General features: G+C 32.8%; 2 protein-coding genes across 3 annotated transcripts; one reads left to right on the forward strand and one right to left on the reverse strand.

The window, feature by feature from the left end:
* Positions 1 to 7,626: 7,626 nt before the first annotated feature.
* On the reverse strand, positions 7,627 to 10,042 carry LOC123701711 (FAST kinase domain-containing protein 3, mitochondrial-like). The gene has a single exon (XM_045649253.1). The coding sequence runs from the start codon at positions 9,831 to 9,833 to the stop codon at positions 7,908 to 7,910; it is 1,926 nt and encodes a 641-aa protein (XP_045505209.1). The 5' UTR covers positions 9,834 to 10,042; the 3' UTR covers positions 7,627 to 7,907.
* Positions 10,043 to 10,377: 335 nt separating this feature from the next.
* LOC123701785 (trans-1,2-dihydrobenzene-1,2-diol dehydrogenase-like) lies at positions 10,378 to 20,946 on the forward strand. 2 transcript variants are annotated; one of them, XM_045649376.1, is made up of 7 exons: positions 10,378 to 10,571; positions 10,780 to 10,839; positions 12,589 to 12,796; positions 12,962 to 13,253; positions 13,754 to 14,000; positions 20,154 to 20,304; positions 20,586 to 20,946. In XM_045649376.1, exons 2-7 carry the CDS (start codon positions 10,822 to 10,824, stop codon positions 20,687 to 20,689), a joined length of 1,020 nt encoding a protein of 339 aa, XP_045505332.1. In that variant the 5' UTR covers positions 10,378 to 10,571; positions 10,780 to 10,821; the 3' UTR covers positions 20,690 to 20,946. The 2 variants fall into 2 exon arrangements, with proteins under 2 accessions (XP_045505332.1, XP_045505410.1); XM_045649454.1 differs by lacking the exons at positions 10,378 to 10,571; positions 10,780 to 10,839 and adding an exon at positions 12,379 to 12,503.
* Positions 20,947 to 21,195: the final 249 nt, after the last annotated feature.

Raw genomic sequence — 21,195 nt, forward strand, 5'->3', positions numbered from 1 at the left:
ATTTTGGCAAGAAAAAACTCAGCTAAGTGCCCGAGTTTCACTTAGTCACGCACCATTCAGCGTCGTGGCTGGACGTTCTTTTTATATTTTAATCGGCAGTTGTTATTTCGAAGTACATGAGTGAGACATGTATTATGTCTCGTGCGTGAGAGTGAAAGAGAGAACAACTGTATTGGCACAGGTATTGGTGATAATGCGTTAGTAAGTAGGTATGTATTAATTACGCTGTTTTTTAGTGCAATGATGTTGGCGTATGCCGCGTCTACTAGTATAATAGGTCATTGAAAATGGAGGACAATTATTGACAAGGAAAATGCAGGTATCTGTAGGTAGGTACTAGGTATACCTATATTGTATAATAGTCACACCACAGAAATATATCGAGATAGAAGGAAAGAGTGTATGTACCTCGCGTGGCGAAAAGACGATTAATCATCGTCTTTGCTCGCCACGATGCTCAGTCCGCTCTCGACCGCTCTCAGTGTGTGACGTACTAATGCAAACAGAAAATGACCCCATGCTCGATAATTAACTGTGCAAACACCACCAAATAAGTTGAAGGTGTCAATAAAAATATTTCCTTTCACCTGTAAGTACTTTTTGCCCTAAAATATCTGTTATTATTTATAAAACAATTTATTTTTGTGCTCCACATTAATTTAATGTAAATGGTTACAGAATGATGCAACTTTTCCATTACGGTTTTAATTTTACACGCCAGACTGGACATGCATTGAAAACCAGCAATGAAAATAAAACATTCCAAACTGTCGAAACGCGGTAAAGGTTGATTTCTCATTTTTCTGTCAAAAATAAGCTTATAGAGTTGTACTCCACGATTTTCAATGCCGATTTCTTAGTCGATTCAAATCGATACCTATTGAAAACAGAAAAATGATAATTATTTTTTAATCCTATAATATTATTGTTAGGTATATCGATGGTTTAAAATATATTTACTATATTATACTTAGTGCAAATTTGTTTCAGTTTTCCGAAATATTCTCTTGTGAAAAAATAAATGGATTGAAGCAACGGGTCGTAAAAACTGGTTTCCTACGAAACACAGGCTGATTTGTTCCATACATTTTCACGAAGATTCGTTTAGTGGCCCATCAAAGTTTCGGCGAATAATGTTAAGTGGTTGAGGAGTTCCTTCCGTCTCCATCATTAGCTCAGCACCATGATACTAAAATTTTATATTGTCACCTGACTTGCACATGTATGCAAACTTTCAGCTCAATAAGTTGATTAAAACTACTTTAATATTCAATTACAAGATTTGATACATACATACATTCATATACACATGCATACTAATGAAGTTTAAGTTAATAAAAAGCTTGTAAAAATTAACATACATTTTCATTCTCATTATTCTGTCAAGGTCAAAATCGATTCCCAATTCGATTCTATAAAATGTTTTAACTGCCTACTTAGTTTCTATTTAATTATTTCGACGTTGTGAACATCACTAAAAGACTCGCGTGACGTCAAAATACCTACGCAAAATGTTACACGGTCGGTTCTCATATAAATCGACGAACTATTTCCTTCTATCTCGATATAGTTCTGTGAGTCACACAATAGGTATATTAATGAAAAGCTAGAGCACATTAAAATAGAGGACGTTAAAATGTATAAAAATAAAACATGGTATCTATGTAGATGAAAAGGATGAGGGAAGTGAATGAGAAATATGTACTTTAAAATATATGTAATTGGTAGGTATACAACAAGCCAACACATGACAAGTTGATGCAAGCTGGCAATGCTGAGCCAAGTTTCCTTTATAATAAACTAGCTGTTCCCCGCGGTTTCACCCGCATTGCTCCGCTCCTGTCTTAGCGTGTGGGTCTTAGCGTGATGATATATAGCCTATAGCCTTCCTCGATAAATGGGCTATCTAACACCAAAAGAATTTTTCAAATCGGAAGAGTAGTTCCCAAGATTAGCGCGTTCAAACAAACAAACAAACAAACAAATTCTTGTACAGTAATCCAAAAGTAATAATGCGCATAGAAATCTTCGTCACTGTTCGGCAACTGTCATATTCTCGGAGCGTCCGAAGATGATATCTATATAGAGCGGTTAAATGCATTTTCTTCATGCATAATTTAGTCAAATTATATGTTTTGTGCTAAAAGAGATTAATATATATTTGTAGGTAACGATTTTGTTTCGATAATTCCTTGTAAGTAAATAGCGAGTAAGTATAACCCCATGATTGCGAATATATTATTATCTTTGTTGGATTGATTTACTTGGAAAATTTATAGTACTTTTAAAGTGTCTTACTGAAGCTGGTGTAATGATGGAAGAAAAGAAGGTCAAAATAATACAAAATTTATATTGTACTAGCTTTCCGCCTGCGGCTTCGCCCGCTTTTTCAAAGAAAAACCCGCATCAGTTCCCGTTCCCGTGGGATTTCTGGGATAAAACCTAGCCTATGTTACTCGTGGATAATGTAGCTTTCGAATGGTGAAAGAATTTTTAAAATCAGTCCAGTAGTTTATGAGCCTATTCATCACAATCAAACAAATAAACAAAGTTTTCCTCTTTATAATATTAGTGTAGATAAAGTATGGTTTTCAAACACAGGTTTATATTTAAACCATATATGTAAATCTTTTCATTAAAATCTCAGTTCAAAAGTATTTACAGTACTGATCATTCTTCAATATTATGACAATTACAAAAAAAAATAAAAACAATCAAAATCAGGGATTATCTTTATTTCTGACATTTTAGATACATCGGAACTCTTCTTCATTTTCACTTTCCTTACTGCCATCAGCTGTGTAAATCATTTCATCGATTAATTCAATTCACCTTTAAAAACAAAACCAAGAAGGGTACGTAATAGCAGCTCTATATAATTCCACACAGAGAGAACACGTGCAGTCACCACCAATATTTAAAGACAACTGACGGATTTTTGAGTTTTTTGACTGACAAATATAAATTTATAAAGAATAGAAAAAAATTCGATCACGACATTGAGATAATATTAATATGGAGCAGACACCACGAACAAAATCTGTGCGCCAAGCGCGGCGGCGCGGGGCGCGCGAATGACGGCTAGACAGTCATAGATTATGCGATGTCACTGTCTCACCGCTATAGAGGCGACACTTTGTTTCATTCTGTCTATTTTATTGGGTGCCACTCCCTTACATGCACGTTGACTTGAAATTTTCTTTGTACTTACTTAATATTTATTTTAGGTATAAACTGACTTTACTACGCGGGGCTAACAAAATCTGGCATATAATATATTGTCTGGCTAACGAAAGATGAGACTGGAAAAAGGCGGCAAATTCAAAAAATAAACATATGGCAACTTAGGTTATAGTTGGAAATATAGTTTTAATACTTTTATTTATTATTTTCTCTTACGAGCAAAAAAAAAAACAATAAACTCTTCATCTTTATAATATTGTTATATGTAATATACTTAGTACAGTTAAGTGATACAGATAGACAAAAAAGAACTCCGAATGAAAGCAAGAAAAAACAATAAAAATACAATTAAAGTTTGTTTAATCAATATAATCATATTAAATCTAAAAATTCAACCGCGAGTGAATAGTAAGAATCACTATCATTATCTCTGACTCTTATTATGAACCCTTCCATTTCTGCAGTTATTCCATTTCGATTTTTATACTATCTTCAACACGAATAACATGGTCCGGTCATAGAAGAAATCTCGTCAAGATACTGATTTTGTGTCTTTAAACATTTTGAACGAAACAGATCATTCAATTTTTTTTATTGTTGCATGAATAGTTTATAACTGGACTATTGGTATCATCCATGTTACCTGCAAAATAATAAATATTAAACAATGCAATCAAAATGAATAGTATCAAAATATCAAAGTCACACTTAACAATGCATTGAGATATTTCACGTAAACACTCTTATTTTTCCTTGAAAACTACATCTCTTTCAACTTGTTTCTTTTCAAATTTACTAATCATAGTAAAAAGAACCTTTTTTAAGTCGCATTTCAATGTTTTCGTCTCGTTTTCAATTAGAAATCACTAAAAACGCGGAAATAATTTTCACTTTGACACATCAACAACTGAGGTTTTAATGACAATTACGTAATTATAAGTGTTGCCATATAAATTTTCGAAATAAAAAGCCAGTCTCATCTTTCGTTAGCCAAACTCTAAGATGATGTAAATAGTGACGTCATATGGAATAATTTAATTTTTTTCGTGTTTTAGGTTCAGTCAGGGCTATGGGAAGTTTTATTCCTTACAAATTGAGCCTTTTTTAGAAAAAAAATAATTTTTCCCTTTCTTCACGGCCCAGACATGGAAACCTTGAATAGAAAAAATATTAATTACTTATCTCTGAACTAGCGGTCCGCCCCGGCTTCGCCCGTGGCACATATTTCGCAATAAAAAGTAGCCTATGTTCTTTCTCAGGGTCTTAAGATTGTCTGTGCCAAAGGAGAATGCCCATGAAAGTATGGACCACAGTACAGTGTTGCGTCAATGCCAGAGTGGTTTTGGAGGGTTCTTCGATATTCAAAAGATTTTTACCAATTGATTTTTTTGTGATAAAAACAGGGGTTTTCAAGATATTGAGAAAAATGTGAAATAACCTCAAAACTTAAATAACCCCGATTTAGTTAGGTTTATGTGTGATTTAGGTAACATTTTATCGTCCAAAGGTTATTTTTCGATTAACATATTTAATCTATGCGTAGAGCTTATGATTTCAGACAAAGTCTATCTGTTCATCGGCTAGTGTAGGTAGGCACCAGAAATCTTCCGGGACGGATTTCAAGAAAATCTAAATATATACTTAAAAAATGCCAATTGAGTTTTTATTCGGTTTACATGTTGTTGTTATTGTTGTTGTTTGAATCATTTTTTCACTACATATTCGAAGAAAGAATCAAATAAGAAATAACTGGTTACCTACCAAGCTATGTCATAATAATATTTTTTTTATATATACATATTTATATTATTTTACTTCACTATCTTTGTTAAAACAACCTACAGTGTATAAACAATACCTTAAAGAGTGATTTTATGTTAATTGTTTTTTTTTGTAATTCAATGAAAACAATAATCGATATTAATACATTTAGCTATTTACCATAGTAAATGTAATAAGTTACCTCTTGATTACCGTGGTAACCGGTAATGGACACTAAATCTATAATAACGGATCTAAACAATTACATGTCTTATTAGATTTTACAAAACATTCCCTGTTCAAAATATATTTTCCGATGGTAAGAAGGCCTCTAAATTGCCGAGATTTTTTTTAATAGTATTGTTGTCTTGATGCATGAGAAAAACCAGTACCAAAAATGGGCATTCTCCTTTCATCAAAATCGGTCCAGTAGTTTATGAGCCTATTAATTACAATCAAACAAACAAACAAAGTTTTCCTCTTTATAATATTAGTGCAGATAAATAAATAATAATTCAATTATACGTTCAAGTCAGTAGCTTATACAATATCAATTAAAAACTTGATTAAAATCAATTAACAAAAAAAATTGGTGATTGAGTAATTGATTTTCATATTTCATGATTTCACCTTTTTTCAATTAACAACCAGTCTATACTTTTCTAAATATGTAAAATTATTATTTTATGCTATAAAAATATACGCCAGCAAATATTACTAACAACACTTATTTCATGCCCAATGTCATATCTTAAATTTTTAATCTATGACAAAATGTCGCCCGCCAAAAATTTTGCTCTAATTAAGTTTTAAAAATTATTATCTAGTTACTTACTGATGAAAAGTTATTTCTTTGCACTTTTCCGTATTCTTTGTATTATTTGTGCAATATCGTAACACACACGTAGGCATATTTGATGCGTTTCACTTTAAAACAAATAAAAAATGAGCGTGACGTTCGCGCCAATGAGCGAGCAAGCGACTGAGTGCAGTTACGCCACATGACGTATGTTGAGTGGAACATAAGTGATGTAGGCGGTATCGTCTCCATATTAATATTATCTCAATGGATCACGAGACGGGACTCGAACGAACACTCATCCTTTCGCGCCAAACCGGAGCGGATGCCTGACCAATTCATCAGAAATCCTACCCTTATCTTTCCAAACGATTTAACGTATACATGTATGTTAAATGGTAAACCATTTACGGATTAAATAAAGAGACGAATTTCCCTATTGATCAATATTCTGGTATGTACCCCATAGACTCTATGACATAGAGGGTGATAGAGGTTTGTTGATTATTTCGTTACGTTCGTTACTACGTTCGTTTTACAAAATATTGATCCCAAATTTGACAAAAGGTAGCCAAAGCGGAAAGGAATTAACTAAACCATATTTTATTGTATAAATTTACAAGACTGAACTAAAACATAAATTCAATGGCCTCCGGGAAGTTTCAAGTTGGCACCGCACTTTGAAGTTACAAAAATTTTAAAGGTTGTTCCAGGTTGTTCTAGGTTTGTTCTACATTATTCCAGAATTGCATACAGCTGAGATTAAAACTTTTCGAGAAAAGTCAAAAAACCCGATTTTTGAGCTGGCACCGCACTTTTTAGATATCGCGATTCTGGCGGTTGTTCCAGGTTTTAAATAATTTTTTTCGGACGCGATATTTTGGAACAATATAGAACAAACCTAGAACAACCTGGAACAACCTTTAAAATTTTTCTAACTTCAAAGTGCGGTGCCAGCTTCTTTTTGGTTTTTTACGAATTTTGTGGAAAATAATTTTTTTTCAGACGCGATATTTTGGAACAATATAGAACAAACCTAGAACAACCTGGAACAATCTTTAAAATTTTTCTAACTTCAAAGTGCGGTGCCAACTTCTTTTTGTTTTTTTACGAATTTTGTGGAAAATAAATTTTTTTCGGACGCGATATTTTGGAACAATATAGAACAAACCTAGAACAACCTGGAACAACCTTTAAAATTTTTCTAACTTCAAAGTGCGGTGCCAACTTTCCGGAGGCAATTCAATGGGCCTGTGATATAAAACCGCGAAAACATTATGTGCGCGTTAATACTCATGACGAGATTTTAAATATGTCTGGGGGATATTTGGCCCCTAGGATTTGTCTGGCTGCATAGAAATAGTGTTAAAATAGTTTCTAAAATATCATATATTAAAAATCAAGACTCAGACTGTAAGTAAACTTACGTTATTTTTCTGTAGACTTTAAAGCGTCTGGCGGAAATTACCGCCGACGAAAACTGTCTGGGAATATTAATATTTAATTTTTAATACAATTTTTTAAAATATATATAAAAATCAGCTCTCAGAATTTAAGGAAAGTGACCAATATTTTTATGTACTTTTAGCACCTGGTACCTGTGAATTGGCCGTCGGCCCAAGCTAGCAGGTATGCATAGGTACCTTCAGAGTATACCCTAACACTACTCTGTACGATACTTTTCGTTACTCAGAATATAAGTAAGGTCTGGCGGCCCTGGGCTCTTACTCTAATAGCAAGATTAATAGCAATTTTTTTTTTCCTGGCACCTTCCTGTTACGGTCATATAGGATGATAGTGTGAATAGTCCTTAAATGTTATGGGTAACTCTGCTAGTAAGTTTTATCCCGGTGAAAAGGTGTAAGAAAAATGACATACGATACTTTATTTAAATACATTTATTGATTATTGCACAAAAATGTATAAGACTAGAAAAATATATTTGTTATTCAAATTATTGTCGTTATAATAATGCATTACTCTTAGCTCACTACAACTATTCTATATCACAATGATTGATAATAATTAATTTATAGGTACCATAACAAGCTTATTAAGATAAAATGATGTCACCTGGCTAACTTATCTTTTACTAATAGTTAACAAATGAATTGACATTAATAATTCATACATGTAATCTACAATATGAATGATGTATATATGATTATGTCTGTTTGCTCATAATTTTATCTTCCAAATACTTTCTTAAATCACTAGTTTTATATGACATATAGAGTTGGCTTAACACTGAGTATTTTAGGCTGACAACATTAAATCCCAATAATTTTAAGTGCCTTATCTTCATCATCTGAGAGCCAATGAGTTGATCACTCTTGGTACAATAGTGATCAGGCAAATGTACAAGTATGGCTATATTCTCATTCTTTGTTATTTTCAACTTCCAATTAAAAGTATCACTGCCCAGACCCACTGGGTGCAACATTATATCAATGAGGAAGGATTTATCAGAGCAGTAATTCGGAACCAGCACTTCTGTAGACATTCTATCTTCTCCGACTATACTAACAATGGTATCTTTTATCTTACTAACGATATTACTAATCCTAAGATCCTGTACAACTGGTTGAAGCCACTGATCTTTAGGCATTAATGGACCTGAATAGTCATTACACTCAATTGATAAAGAAGTATCTATCAAATATAATTTCTGTAATAAATGTGGACTACTTACTCTAGTCACATATTCAGGATGGAAGACCTTAGATACTAATTTCAGTGGATATTGACCAATATAAATATATGATAATATTGTAGAACATAAATCATCTACACTTATTTTTTGATAAGTTTCAAGCAGTTTTATTTCAGATATGTTCCAAAAGTTTTTAATGGGCGGCTGATAGTATAGATATCCAAAAGGATATATGAATGATTTTAAAAAACTGTGTGGCATATGATTTATGTTTTTAACATAGTGATCGCAACATATATTAAGTATTTCTTCATTTCGTAACTGGAACTGCATACAATAATTCAATATACCAATGATTAAAATGTATGATGTCACTTTTGGGCCTTTCAACTTTGTATATTTCTCAACAGCTGCTTCCACTTGGTCATCTGTATAATTAAGCCTTGTGAACTTTGTAATGATATCCAACATTGTATCTTCATCAAGTGAATGAATGTTTGCATAAAACCAATTCCCAAGGACTGCAAATGACTGCATAGAAAAATATTTTTCTACTATAAAAACTCCCATGATATCTTGCATGGATATACTGTCAATCTTCGGCCACAATTCTGACAATTTCTGTTCCGCCAAATTTATAATTGTCTTTTTACTAACTTTCAGACCAGAAAGAACATTAAATATTTTTACAATATTTGTTTCATTGATATGGCTTTCGTTTGCAATAAACCCAATCCAAAGTTTATCCAATGTTTCAGTATACTGCTCATTGTTATTTGTCATTAAAAAATTAGCAAGTTCAGATAAATGGTCTATGGAGAGCTTATTATCTGTCACCCTCAACAGTAGTTCATCACAAAACTTAGATTTGTATGGTTCAATTACAGATGAATTTGTCTTTAATATATTTAATATTGTTTGAGTGTCCTCAGTCTTCGTAACAACTTTTAATAGCTTATCCAATATAGCACCTTTAGCAAAGTTTGTGTTCTGATCATTCTTTGTATCAAATGGTAATGATAGAGGATTTTTTTCTAAATCATAAATTCTCTCTATTGCACCCAATGCTATATTGGGAGTTATTTTCGTACATTTGTTAATCAGAGAAAAAACATCCCGTAGATCCATACACTGTTTGAATTCCTCCTGAATGAGAGGAAAACTTAATGAATCGGTAGCATTTTTAGGATTTCCTTTTTCACTTGATTCTAATTCTGTCAAACTCTTCAATTTTCTAATAACTACTGGAAGCTCTGAGACATTATACCCATTTTCTATCAAGATTGTACTGTTAATGAAATCCTCGTTATCATTATCTTTTTCACCACCAAATGATCTGGATACAACTTCGTTAAATGAAGTTATTGCGTTGCATTTTCTACATGAAAGTATGCTTTTCCTAGTGTTAGAATATGACCTCCACAAAACAAACGTCATGTCTAATACAACCTTTAATTAAAAGGATTTACTTAATGGCACAAAAGCTATGTATGAAAATCAGCATGTTTTAAAATGGTAAACATTAGTTAGTAACAAGTGAAGTAGATACTATTATTTTGTTTTCTTTAAACACAATCAAAATATCACATAAATAATACCGAATAATACAATCACAAAAAAGCATGACCATTTCTATGACATTGACACTTGACAGTTGACAAAAGTCAAAGCTGAAGTTTGATTTTACAAAGTTATTGCCACTCGGTGCCTCTCGTAGAGCGAGAATTCGGTGCCTCTATTGCAATATTCCATAATATTCCAGTCTGATGGTACGTATCGTTTAAATATGAAAGTCCGTTTCTATATCAAATGTACATAATACATTTTGTTGCATAGTGGAAAGAAATGGTCACCACCACCGTCACCACTGACTATTCGAAAAAAAATCACAGTTTGGTTTTTAAAAAATATTTTTTTCAATTTACTTGTCATTTGTCATTCTGTCATTTGTCAACTGTCAATTGTCATTTTATCATAAAATTTGTCTTGTGAGCGTCTCGTGATTACTGTGGATAGTGGGATAGGTACTATTTTATATTTACGATACATTGGTTTACTTTTAAACGAACTCTCCTAATGAGAGGATTTACTTTTACCTTGACTGAAATAACATAAATATTTTGTGGCGACTTGCTCATGACCTGACCCAAAGGAAACTTGTGACATTTAAATGATGTAAGTAAGCTTATTGAGTTATTTTACTTGTTATAAATATATTTTTTAAACAAAATTATCATTTCAAATAATATATGTACTTAATGAAAATTCAATAAAATGCTTTTCCATAAAGTACCTACATTGTTATCATTTCTTTGTGAATTCCACTTTGAATTGTTGAGGTATTTAATTTATATCATAAGTTTTTGTCTTATCATTGTTACAGATTACTTCAAGAATTTTCGTACATCATTTCGAAATAATTATAATGCCTGAATTAACAAATGTAAGTCGAATATATTCTTTATTTAAAATAATGGCTTGTATATTTCTTCAGTAATTTTATTTAATATTAATAACAGAAACACGCATTTTTCACGCTAAATTATAAAAGGGCACTTTTAATTAATTACAAAGTGCCCTTTTATAATTATTTAGGTTAATAGGTACAATAATAATGACACACAATATAATCCAAATATTATTATCTACTAGGTAGCTTTCCACCCGCAGCTTCGCCCGCGCAGTCAAAGAAAAACCCGCATAGGCAGTTCCCGTTCCCGTGGGATTTCCGGGATAAAACCTATCCTATTTCCCGGGGTAAAAAGTAGCCTATGTCCTTTCTCGGGTATCAAAATATCTCTATACCTTTCATGCAAATTGGTTCAGTAGTTAAGGCGTGATTGAGTAACAGACAGACAGAGTTACTTTCGCACTTATAATATTAGCATGGATTATAGAAATGCATATGTAAAAATAAATATTTGTAAAAATTAACACAACTCAGTTTTTATACCTACCTACCTAGGTAGGTATATAACAACTTGCTTAGCTACTAATAAAATTGAAATTGAGGGCATAGGTAATTAGGTATTTGAATATTTTTCTTCAAATTAAATTTGTGTGTGTGTCTTTTTGTCTGTTTGTCTCAGCAATACGAACAATCCTTCATTTTCACGAATGTAGGTACCTATTAATAGGTACCTGTTTTCTTTAATCCTTCATCCCTCATTTCTATAAAAGTATTTTGACCAAGTTAATTAAGAGTCATTTATTATAAGTTCGTAATAACGTATCCAATTTCTATGACGCGTTCACAATAATACCACTACATTAGGTGCCTACCACATAATATGATTATCGTGTGTGAAAAATAAAATCGAATTGTGCTCCCATAAGCTAGGTACCTATGCTAACATGAGTTAAGATTGCAAATTTGGCGAACACCTCTCATCTAATCTAACTAATACAACGGGAACATTATCGAGATACGCGTTTCGTAAACAAACAATAACATCTATTTATCTGGGCTTTGTCTAAAACATCACATTATCTTAATGACAATGTTTTTTTTTAAATATTCAATAATAGGTATAACTCTTTCTAATGGTAGAAAATACGTAATTAATAGAGCTACATATCAAAACTATAACACCGATGCATATTAACAGCAATAAAACAGTCGTAAAGAATCATTAACTAACATTGTTATGTTGCGCTTTGATGATACTGTGATGACACAAACAATCAAGCTAATAGACTAATGGAAATGGCCCCCAGCGCGACACATGTGAATGAAATGCCTTAATGCCGTAGTGACCAGCAGAGCCACTGCGGCTCTTACAAGTCAAGTCTTTGTATCTATTTCGAGACACAAGAAAAATCTCAATACTTTATACAACAACAAGTAGCGATAAAAACCACGATTTGTTTCGATATCTTAAGATAACACGTTGTAATGTGTTTATCTCGTTTCATATAAAAGTGCCTTTGTACTGCCTTTGTATTGTACTGCTGTACGCAGTTTTAAAATGAGTGTTTAATTACGCTTGTTACGGAGATCGCGGTCTAATTTCACATAACAAGCGTTTATTGCGGTGCCAGAAGCATTTGATCTGCCTTATGTGGCGTTTGGATATTTAGGTTAAAACTAGTGTCGTATATCGTACGGTAAAATCGCAATCATGACATTTTACACGAAAAAATCCGCTTATCAGAGGAATCAGTGATATTGTATTTTGTGTATTTGTTTTAGATGGGTTTGCAACTGCGTTGGGGTGTAGCTGGGGTCGGAATGATCACCCACGACTTCTTAACGGCAATGGCTTCCATGCCCCCCGAGCAACACCGAGTCGTAGCCATCGCTGGCAAAGACCTAGATCGTGTCCACAGATTGGCCACGCTCCATAAAATCGCAACGGCGTACGAAGGCTACGAATCGTTAGCGCACGACACCTCAGTAGGTATGTTCTGCCTCAATCGCAACTCGCAAGGCGAAGCATTTATGTTCACAGTCTTAACTCTTAACTCTTACTCCAGTTTTTTAATTGATTTTAACCTAATCGCCGGCTAATACGCTTTCAAATTACGTACCCTTGAAGTTTTTAGATAAATATTTTAATTTTCAGATATTGTATTCGTCAGCGTACTTAATTTGCAACATTACGAGATAACTAAGTTAATGCTAGAGAATGGTAAGCACGTTTTGTGTGAGAAGCCGATGGGGATGAGCTACAAGCAGACGAAGTCTCTTGTGGAAGTGGCGCGCGAAAAGAAGCTATTTCTTCTTGAAGGGATGTGGTCGCGGTTCTTTCCTGCTTACGACGCTTTGGATAAACATATATCCGCTGGTGGGCTTGGGGACATATATCATATAAATATACAGTTTGGGGTGGAAATAAGTGACTTAGAACGAAACTTGTAAGATATTTCACTCAGATTGCTATATACTTTCATGCAGTTTTCCTTAAAAGGCGCAGCTCAATCAGGAAATAAATAATCATGGCATTTATTAATATATCGAGGAAGATGGAGCCAAAATTCGAACGACCGCAGTTAAGGTCACATTTTTTCCTGATCGAACTGGGTTCAAGATTCTTTATTGTACCCGAAAAGAATGCACAAAATACTTCCGCACTTGTCGAAATTTATGAATACCTATACATTGCCATCATTACTCATTGTACAATAATTATTACACATCAGTTTTATTTAAATATGTAAATTCAAAAGTGGAACCTTGAATCTTTTATGTAAAAATTTAAACTGTAAAGATAAAAAAATCTTCCTCACTCTGCCACTCATAAAACGCTTTTAACAATTTCCTGAAATAATGTGTATATATTTACATAAATAGGGACAATATATCCATTCCATAGAATATTACGTTAAACATACTCAACGTCTACACACATTTGCAGGATGAAAGATTTAGGTGGCGGTGCTGTGTTGGATTTAGGTGTTTACATGCTACAGTTCCTTCAGTTCATATATAAAGAACCGCCTACCGACATCATGTGTACTGGGCACATAAGTAAGGCTGGTGTAGACGAGTCAGTGTCTTGTGCACTAAAGTATACGGATGGCAGGACGGCAACTATCGCGGCTCAGACGAGAGCCACGTTGACGAACAGAGCCGAGATAACGGGGACTAAAGGGACGATAGCGGTATGTACTACGCCTTATTTACTTGTACTCTAACTATAAAGTAAGCAATTCTTTGAACAGTTTTCTTATCACTAGTATTTCCATTAAAAGTCTTTTTGACTACAATTTTGCAAACATTTTTGTTATTACTTATATTTCAATTGCAAATAGTTCTGGTGTGATGAACGGGCAGAAAGACAATAAGTTTTTGTAATATTTGTAAAGATAATAACTGTACTAGCACGGATGAACAACCTTGAGTCATATCTTATACATAATTAAGAAAAATAATTCAAACTCATTTAAACGACAAATAATACATGTATTAATGATGAAGTAAGCCATTTGTTTGTATTTGTTATCAACTGCTATCGTTCAAACCTATTCTTTCTTCTACTTCTTTCATAATACATAAATATTACCCTGAGGTAAACATTTCTTCTCATATGTTATTAAAAACAACATTAAATGGAACAAAATACACATAATATAATAATTGCTATTGTTATAATTTTATTCACGTTAATTTTTCTCGAAGCCATAGAATATACTTATACAGTTCATATTTAATCAATAAAATATGTAAATCGTATGTTCATACTTAAAAACAATGCTACACGAAGTATCTATAAAGACAAAGATATGAATAATATATTTTTAACAATGTTGTTTACACGTGTTTTAATATTTAAACGAATGCTCAGAAAGAGAGTTTCATATTTATTATTTCGCCATAAATTCTAAAAACCACATAACTACAATACATATTTGGATGTATGAGACCTTAGATTACAAAATAAAGTACAGATGGAGCATGACAACCGCCCGTCGCCCTTGTCAAAGAAAATACGAAATCAAAAGCAAATACGTCGCTGCACCAGTGCTATAACCAAGAAGCTTATATCTAATACACTGGAGATTGCACTATGAACGTTGACTTGTCACGGGAAGGTATGACCTTGACTGACGCCTGGTTGTTTTTTGTCCCTTTCACACCTAACTTGGCAAGTTGGTGTGAAAGGGATGAAGGAACAACCAGGCGTCATTCAAGGTCATACCTTCCCGTGACAAGTCAACGTTCATAGTGCAATCTCCAGTGTATTAGATATAAGCTTCTTGGCTATAACGCATATAGTGTCATGCAATACGTCAAAAAGGGTTTGCAATTTTAGTTAAAAAATGCTGTCTTGTGATAATAAAACGCTGTAAAATTTGTTCCCGAAAACAAAAAAAAAAGATAAAACATAATTTCACAGGTTTTCTGTAGATTATTTGGCTGATTTATTTCTATAATACGAATCATAATTTTACAGATATGAAGGAATACAAAACTTCAACGTATGTTGCCAGTATTTTGAAAATGAATTTGCCATTTTTATTGGTAAAACGGTAAAATGGTTAAAAGATCTTCAGGGTAATGCTGTTGGATTTTTCGATCGTGAATGTGATTATTTGTATAGTGCACTAAAGGTTCATGATCATTATAAGATTATTTTAATAAGCATAATACATTATTTTGTTACTTTTATAAAGCTTAAAAACGTCATAGTCGTTTTCGCTAGTGATTTAATTTATGTGAACTCCATGATGGATAACTATGATGAAAATAAAATGTCCCGTATTCTCGACTAAAAACAACCGCTATTCGCATTCATATATTTTGCATAATAAAAAATAATATAATTATTATAGTTAATATTGAAACTTTTTTTGTCCATAACTTTAGTAGGCAGGTACTTTATGTAATAAAAGAATTTTTACAATATTATAAAAAAATATCATTAACCCGAAATTATATTATAACTAGCGGTCCACCCCGGCTTCGCCCGTGGTACATGTTTGCGTTTTCTCTACATAAGAACCATCCTCGTACTTCAAGGAATATAATAAAAAAAGAATTATCTAAATCGGTTCAGCCGTTCTCGAGTTATACGCTTACCAACAAATTTTGCGATTCATTTTTATATATAAGAAGATATATTAAAATAAAAATTAAAACTTGACTGCTAATTTATGTATATATATATTATATATATATATATATATAGCCTACGTCACTACCGCCACTAACATAATAATTCAGATGATTGCAATGAAACCTCACAACTCAAAATCTGTCCAACGGTTTATACTGCAGGGCGTGTCAAAGAAATTTTATACATATTACATACATAAACTCGAAAAACATAACCCTCTTTTTTCCGTAGTCGGGCAAAAATTTGGGAAATTTTTCAATATCTGGTAACATTACACGCACACAGAAGCACCGTGTACGTACAGTGCAGCGGCGAAATGACAGCACACATAGCTTTATTGAAAATGACGATAAATCATTCGGTTTAGTTCGGCAACGCTCCATCTGTCTTTTTTAACCGACTTCAAAAAAGGAGGAGGTTATCAATTCGGCCGGTATGTTTTTTTTTATGTATGTACACCGATTACTCCGAGGTTTCTCAATCGATTTACGTGATTCTTTTTTTGTTCGATGCGGGATGGTGTCGAATTGGTCCCATAAAAATTTTATTCGGATAGGCCCAGTAGTTTTTATTTTATGAGCATTTTTGTCTGTATTTGTAAAAAATTTTGCAAGTGCAAGTTTGAAGTCTGTTGTTTTTAACGCAGTTATTGACTTGTTTATTTTGTAATCTAAGTATGAGACATCGACAAAATAATCTCAACTTTATACTATGACAGTAGAGACGGCATAAAGTTCTGTTACCTACACTATCATATTATTATCTTTTGTGTTTTTATAATTACCTCAATAGAGTGGTTATAACAAATAGATAATAAAACTCATTAATTTTAAAACCACATTTATATCGCTTGAACGCTTCGTTTTTTTAATCGAAACTTATTTATTTGTCGTTATTCATTACTGATTACTTTTAATATAAAGTAAATACACAGTTGACAGATATATACTACGTACATACAGTTAGGAAACTAAGCCTCTGCGATGAAATTATGACGTACTTATAGCTATAGGGCTGTTACCTTTTTGATATTTAACCGACTTCAAAAATAAAGGAGGAGGTTATCAATTCGGCCTGTATATTTCTGTTTGCTTTTTTTTGTGGTAATTTTGAGATTAAAACCCGTTAAAATACAAAAATGGTGTACTTAGCCTAAATATGAATTTACAAGAAGAAACAATCCGAATATACCTTGTAAAAGTAAATACTTTTTTTCAGTGCTATATTTCGAAATCTTGTTTTGTTATGGACGCCGAAGGCTATTTAATGTACCTAAGTTATTTATAATGCTTGATATTTGTGTGATACATATATTCAATAATAATTATTTTAAACCAGAATTAACAATTCTTGTATGTAGGTATACCTACTAAATTATTTTTAAAACGATAAATTAAATTAAATTAAAAAACACAAAATATGCAAAAATAAATTAAAATTATTATTATACGAGCATAGAACCTCCACCTTTTTGTTTTAGGATGAAAAAGAAAATAGTTTGACAGGCTTATAATCTAAGAGCCCACGACGGCCAGACTTTCCTTTCTTTATACCCGGCGCGGCCTAAGATGATCCCTATGACAGTTCGTCTTAGTGATTGCTCGTATGATGGATCGTGTCGATACTTTACTATTTTATAGGCAAAGGCGTGGTTTGCATTCAGCCACGTCGGTAAACATGTTTTTACAAATATTATAAAATGAATTTTTAACGTCTATTATGTAAACGAAACGGTAAGTAAAACGAAAGTTTTCCAAAACATAAAAATGCACCTTATCATTTGCTCGTAATTTTTAACCCGTTTAACACAGTGTATATTATTTTATCATGAAAATGGAATCCCCCATTAAATTTTTCTAAAACTTATATTATCATAGGTAAGTAAATTAACGCGAACGGAAATTAATTAATTAATTATGCTGCGATCTTCTGTTCCATTCAATAGTGAATGAACTATAGCTTAAGCATGGAAAAAATGTGAACTCGTTTCCATTATCGAAATTTGTTTATCGATACTTTCCGCACTAGTCGATAAATGCCAACGATGTAAGTTTTGAAGGACGTAAACGTAAAGTCAGATTGATATAATTTCTCGTAAATGTTAAGAATTGTTATAATGCCAACAGAATATCATTGTAATGGCATAAAGCTACGTAAAAATTAATAAATGCCATTTTTAGACGCCTCCAATACGTTTCTAATTTAATGGTGACGCCATTAAAAGTTTGTCTCTTGAGAATAACTGTCAGTGTCATAGGGATCATCTTAGGCCGCGCCGGGTATAAGAAAGTTGAAAGTTTCTCTGTATATGTGTCCGTTACAGATAAGAACGACTAGCGATTATCAAGTCTGGGTTATGGTTACTTTGGCAGGAAACAGGTAGTAAAGGTGTATAAAATTGTACCTAACTTTCATTATACTTTAAAAGCTAAATTTTATATATGTTACTTGGGGACGTATAAAAAGATGCCTCAAGCGCCGGACAGTTTTCATGGTTCTTACATCTTACCAGACACATTTATAAAATAACCAACGTATCATCAAATTAACGTTACTATCTAAAAGTGTATCAAATATGAAATAACCCACTAAAAACAGTTTACTATAATTAATGACTAAAAAATAATAGTATAATATAAGTAATAAAGTTATTACTTATCTTTTACGGGGACTTATGTCGATGGAATTCCTCGTATCTCAATGATAGATAGGGAGGCGAGGTAGCTAAATGGCGCAATTCAACGGCGTCGTCGAGACTTATCAAAATCGAAAGATAAAATAATTTCGAAAAGAAAAGCTTCTATGGTAAAAACCATTTTAGCGGTGGGTTTGGCGTGTACGGATTTTCAAAAATGTAAAAAAAAACAGTTACTTGGGCATTCTCGAGCGCGTCAGATATTCATACTACGTATGCTCCAAGTGCCTCTGATAACAGCGGTATACTAATCTGCCGGTTTGCGTGGTGGGGCTAGGCATATAAATTCATCAAAAATGCACAAAAAAAAAATTTACTCGAGCGCGTCAGATTTTCGGAAGGGGTGTTAAGTAGGCCCCAAGGAAGCTCCCCTCAAAAAAACTGACGATTACGGCATGACGATAAGTTACGATGAATTTTTGAAAATGCAGAAAAAAAAAGTCCTTTTGAAATACTCGAGCGCGTCAGATTTTCATAGGGGAGGTTCATCTCGGTATCCTGAAAGCATATTTTCTTAATCTGACAAAAATGTTGGTGGGTTCTCTTAATCTGACCGAAAAAGGTTTGTGGGTTTCTTTTTTTTAATCATCGTTATTTCATATCAATTTTTCTTAACACCCTCAGTTTTCGAGATATACTCAAAAAACCGGGAGTTTGAATTTTTATAATGCTTCAAGTAAAAAAAGTTTTAACTTTGGACAAAAATGAAAAGAGACCTTTTTTTGTAAAATAAAATTACCTTTTTTGTTTATTTTTTTGGAAAAAGTAAAGTTCGCGACTTATATGCTGCAACGCGTTTTTTGGAAGAAGAAATGGCTCCTCCAGACTTCCGGTCATGCGGAAACCGGCAGATTTTGTATTTTTAGTAAGTTTTAGATTATATTCTTCAAAATAAAAATAAAAACAATCGCGCTCGAGAATGCCGGATTAACGTTTTTTTTTTACAAGTTCGCGACCCTATAACTCGGCGGCGTCAAGGACGTATGGTCAGATTAGTTAAATTTAGTCTTAAAACACTAAAATCAACCCCCAATATCTTAATCTGACGCGCTCGAGTATTTCAGACTATCGATTTTTTTTTACTAATCTGATCGTCTATCCTAGGCGCGCGTCACTACATATAGAGCTAAATAGTTAACAAGGTTGTTCTATTAGGTCTAAGGTATCTCTCATATCTTAAACTGCCACGCTCGAGTATTACAGAAAATTCCCCTCTTCGCCTCCCTATCTATGACTTTGTTATTGTGTCATGTATGTCGTAGGCGACATACCCATAAATAGCCATAAAATCGTTACTAAGTTTGTAGAAGGTTACACTATTTCTTCGAAACTTCTCTAAATCTTATGAGCTGACGGTTCTAAAAACAAAAGAGGTTTCAATAAGTTACCTTTTTTTCCACTAATATTTTACCGTAAATTTTATATCTGTGGTTGACCTTCAGCTAACCTAAACTGTGCTCTAAATGATGAACTCAAATAATTAATTAAATAAATATATTTTAGATGGATTTCTTTTGGTGTCCTACGGTATTGCACATATCAGCGGCTAATAGTACAGAATGGACGTTACCAAAGGGCAAATTTAAATTCCACTTTCACAACAGTGCGGGACTGAGCTACCAAATTCAGGAGTGCTGGGATTGTATTAATAAAGGTGAGATAACCTAACATGGTAATTTGTTTCTTTTTTCTTTATATTATAGAAAGTAAAATGTAGGTGAAGGTTGAACTCCACATGTTCTCAGGTATAGTCAAAAACAATGTATTTTTTTCTGTTAATTATATCCCTAATTACTTGGAGCTTAATTGTGTATGTTGATGAAATACTCTTTCTTTTATTAGGTAATTATTATCAGATTTGTTAATGCAAGATCGTCGAACAGAAGCCTGTATTCCATTTCCATCAACTAACATCAATATTAATTTTCTTTCCAGGCTTACTAGAGAGTCCAAAAATGAGCCTTGACGAGAGCATCTTGTTAGCTAAACTGATGGACACTATGAGAGCTCAAATCGGAGTAATTGATTCTGCACTCTAAGCCATAGTTTTAGGACACAAATTGCCTTATGCCAGTAACTTAGACAATAAGTGACACTCGCACAGTCACGCCTTAAAAATATCGGCCGCTATTCGACTGTATATCTACGCAAATTAAAGTATTAATTATACGTAAATATGTACGAGCCCGGGGCTATGTACTAGTTCAGTATTTACCTCAAGAAACTGTGATTTTAAATGTGTTATGAGACCACGTTGTAAATTATATTTACAAATATTATACGCTATTTATTGATAGATATCGTGTTTTATTTACATACCAACTATGTACTGCCATACAAAATAACATACCTTTTACCGATATTGGATCTAAAAATATATCTACTCAAATGCTTTTTCAAATTTCGCAAATTTAATAAAAACTTATTTATTGTAAACTATTTTAAACTACGTGGTATGTATGTAAGTACCTATAATTTATTAATAATAGTCGTATCAATGAAGAAGTTATTAATATAACCTAGTAACATTTAAGGTTAATTAACA

The sequence above is a fragment of the Colias croceus genome, chromosome 1 (assembly GCF_905220415.1).
Source record: "Colias croceus chromosome 1, ilColCroc2.1".
Taxonomy (NCBI): domain Eukaryota; kingdom Metazoa; phylum Arthropoda; class Insecta; order Lepidoptera; family Pieridae; genus Colias; species Colias croceus.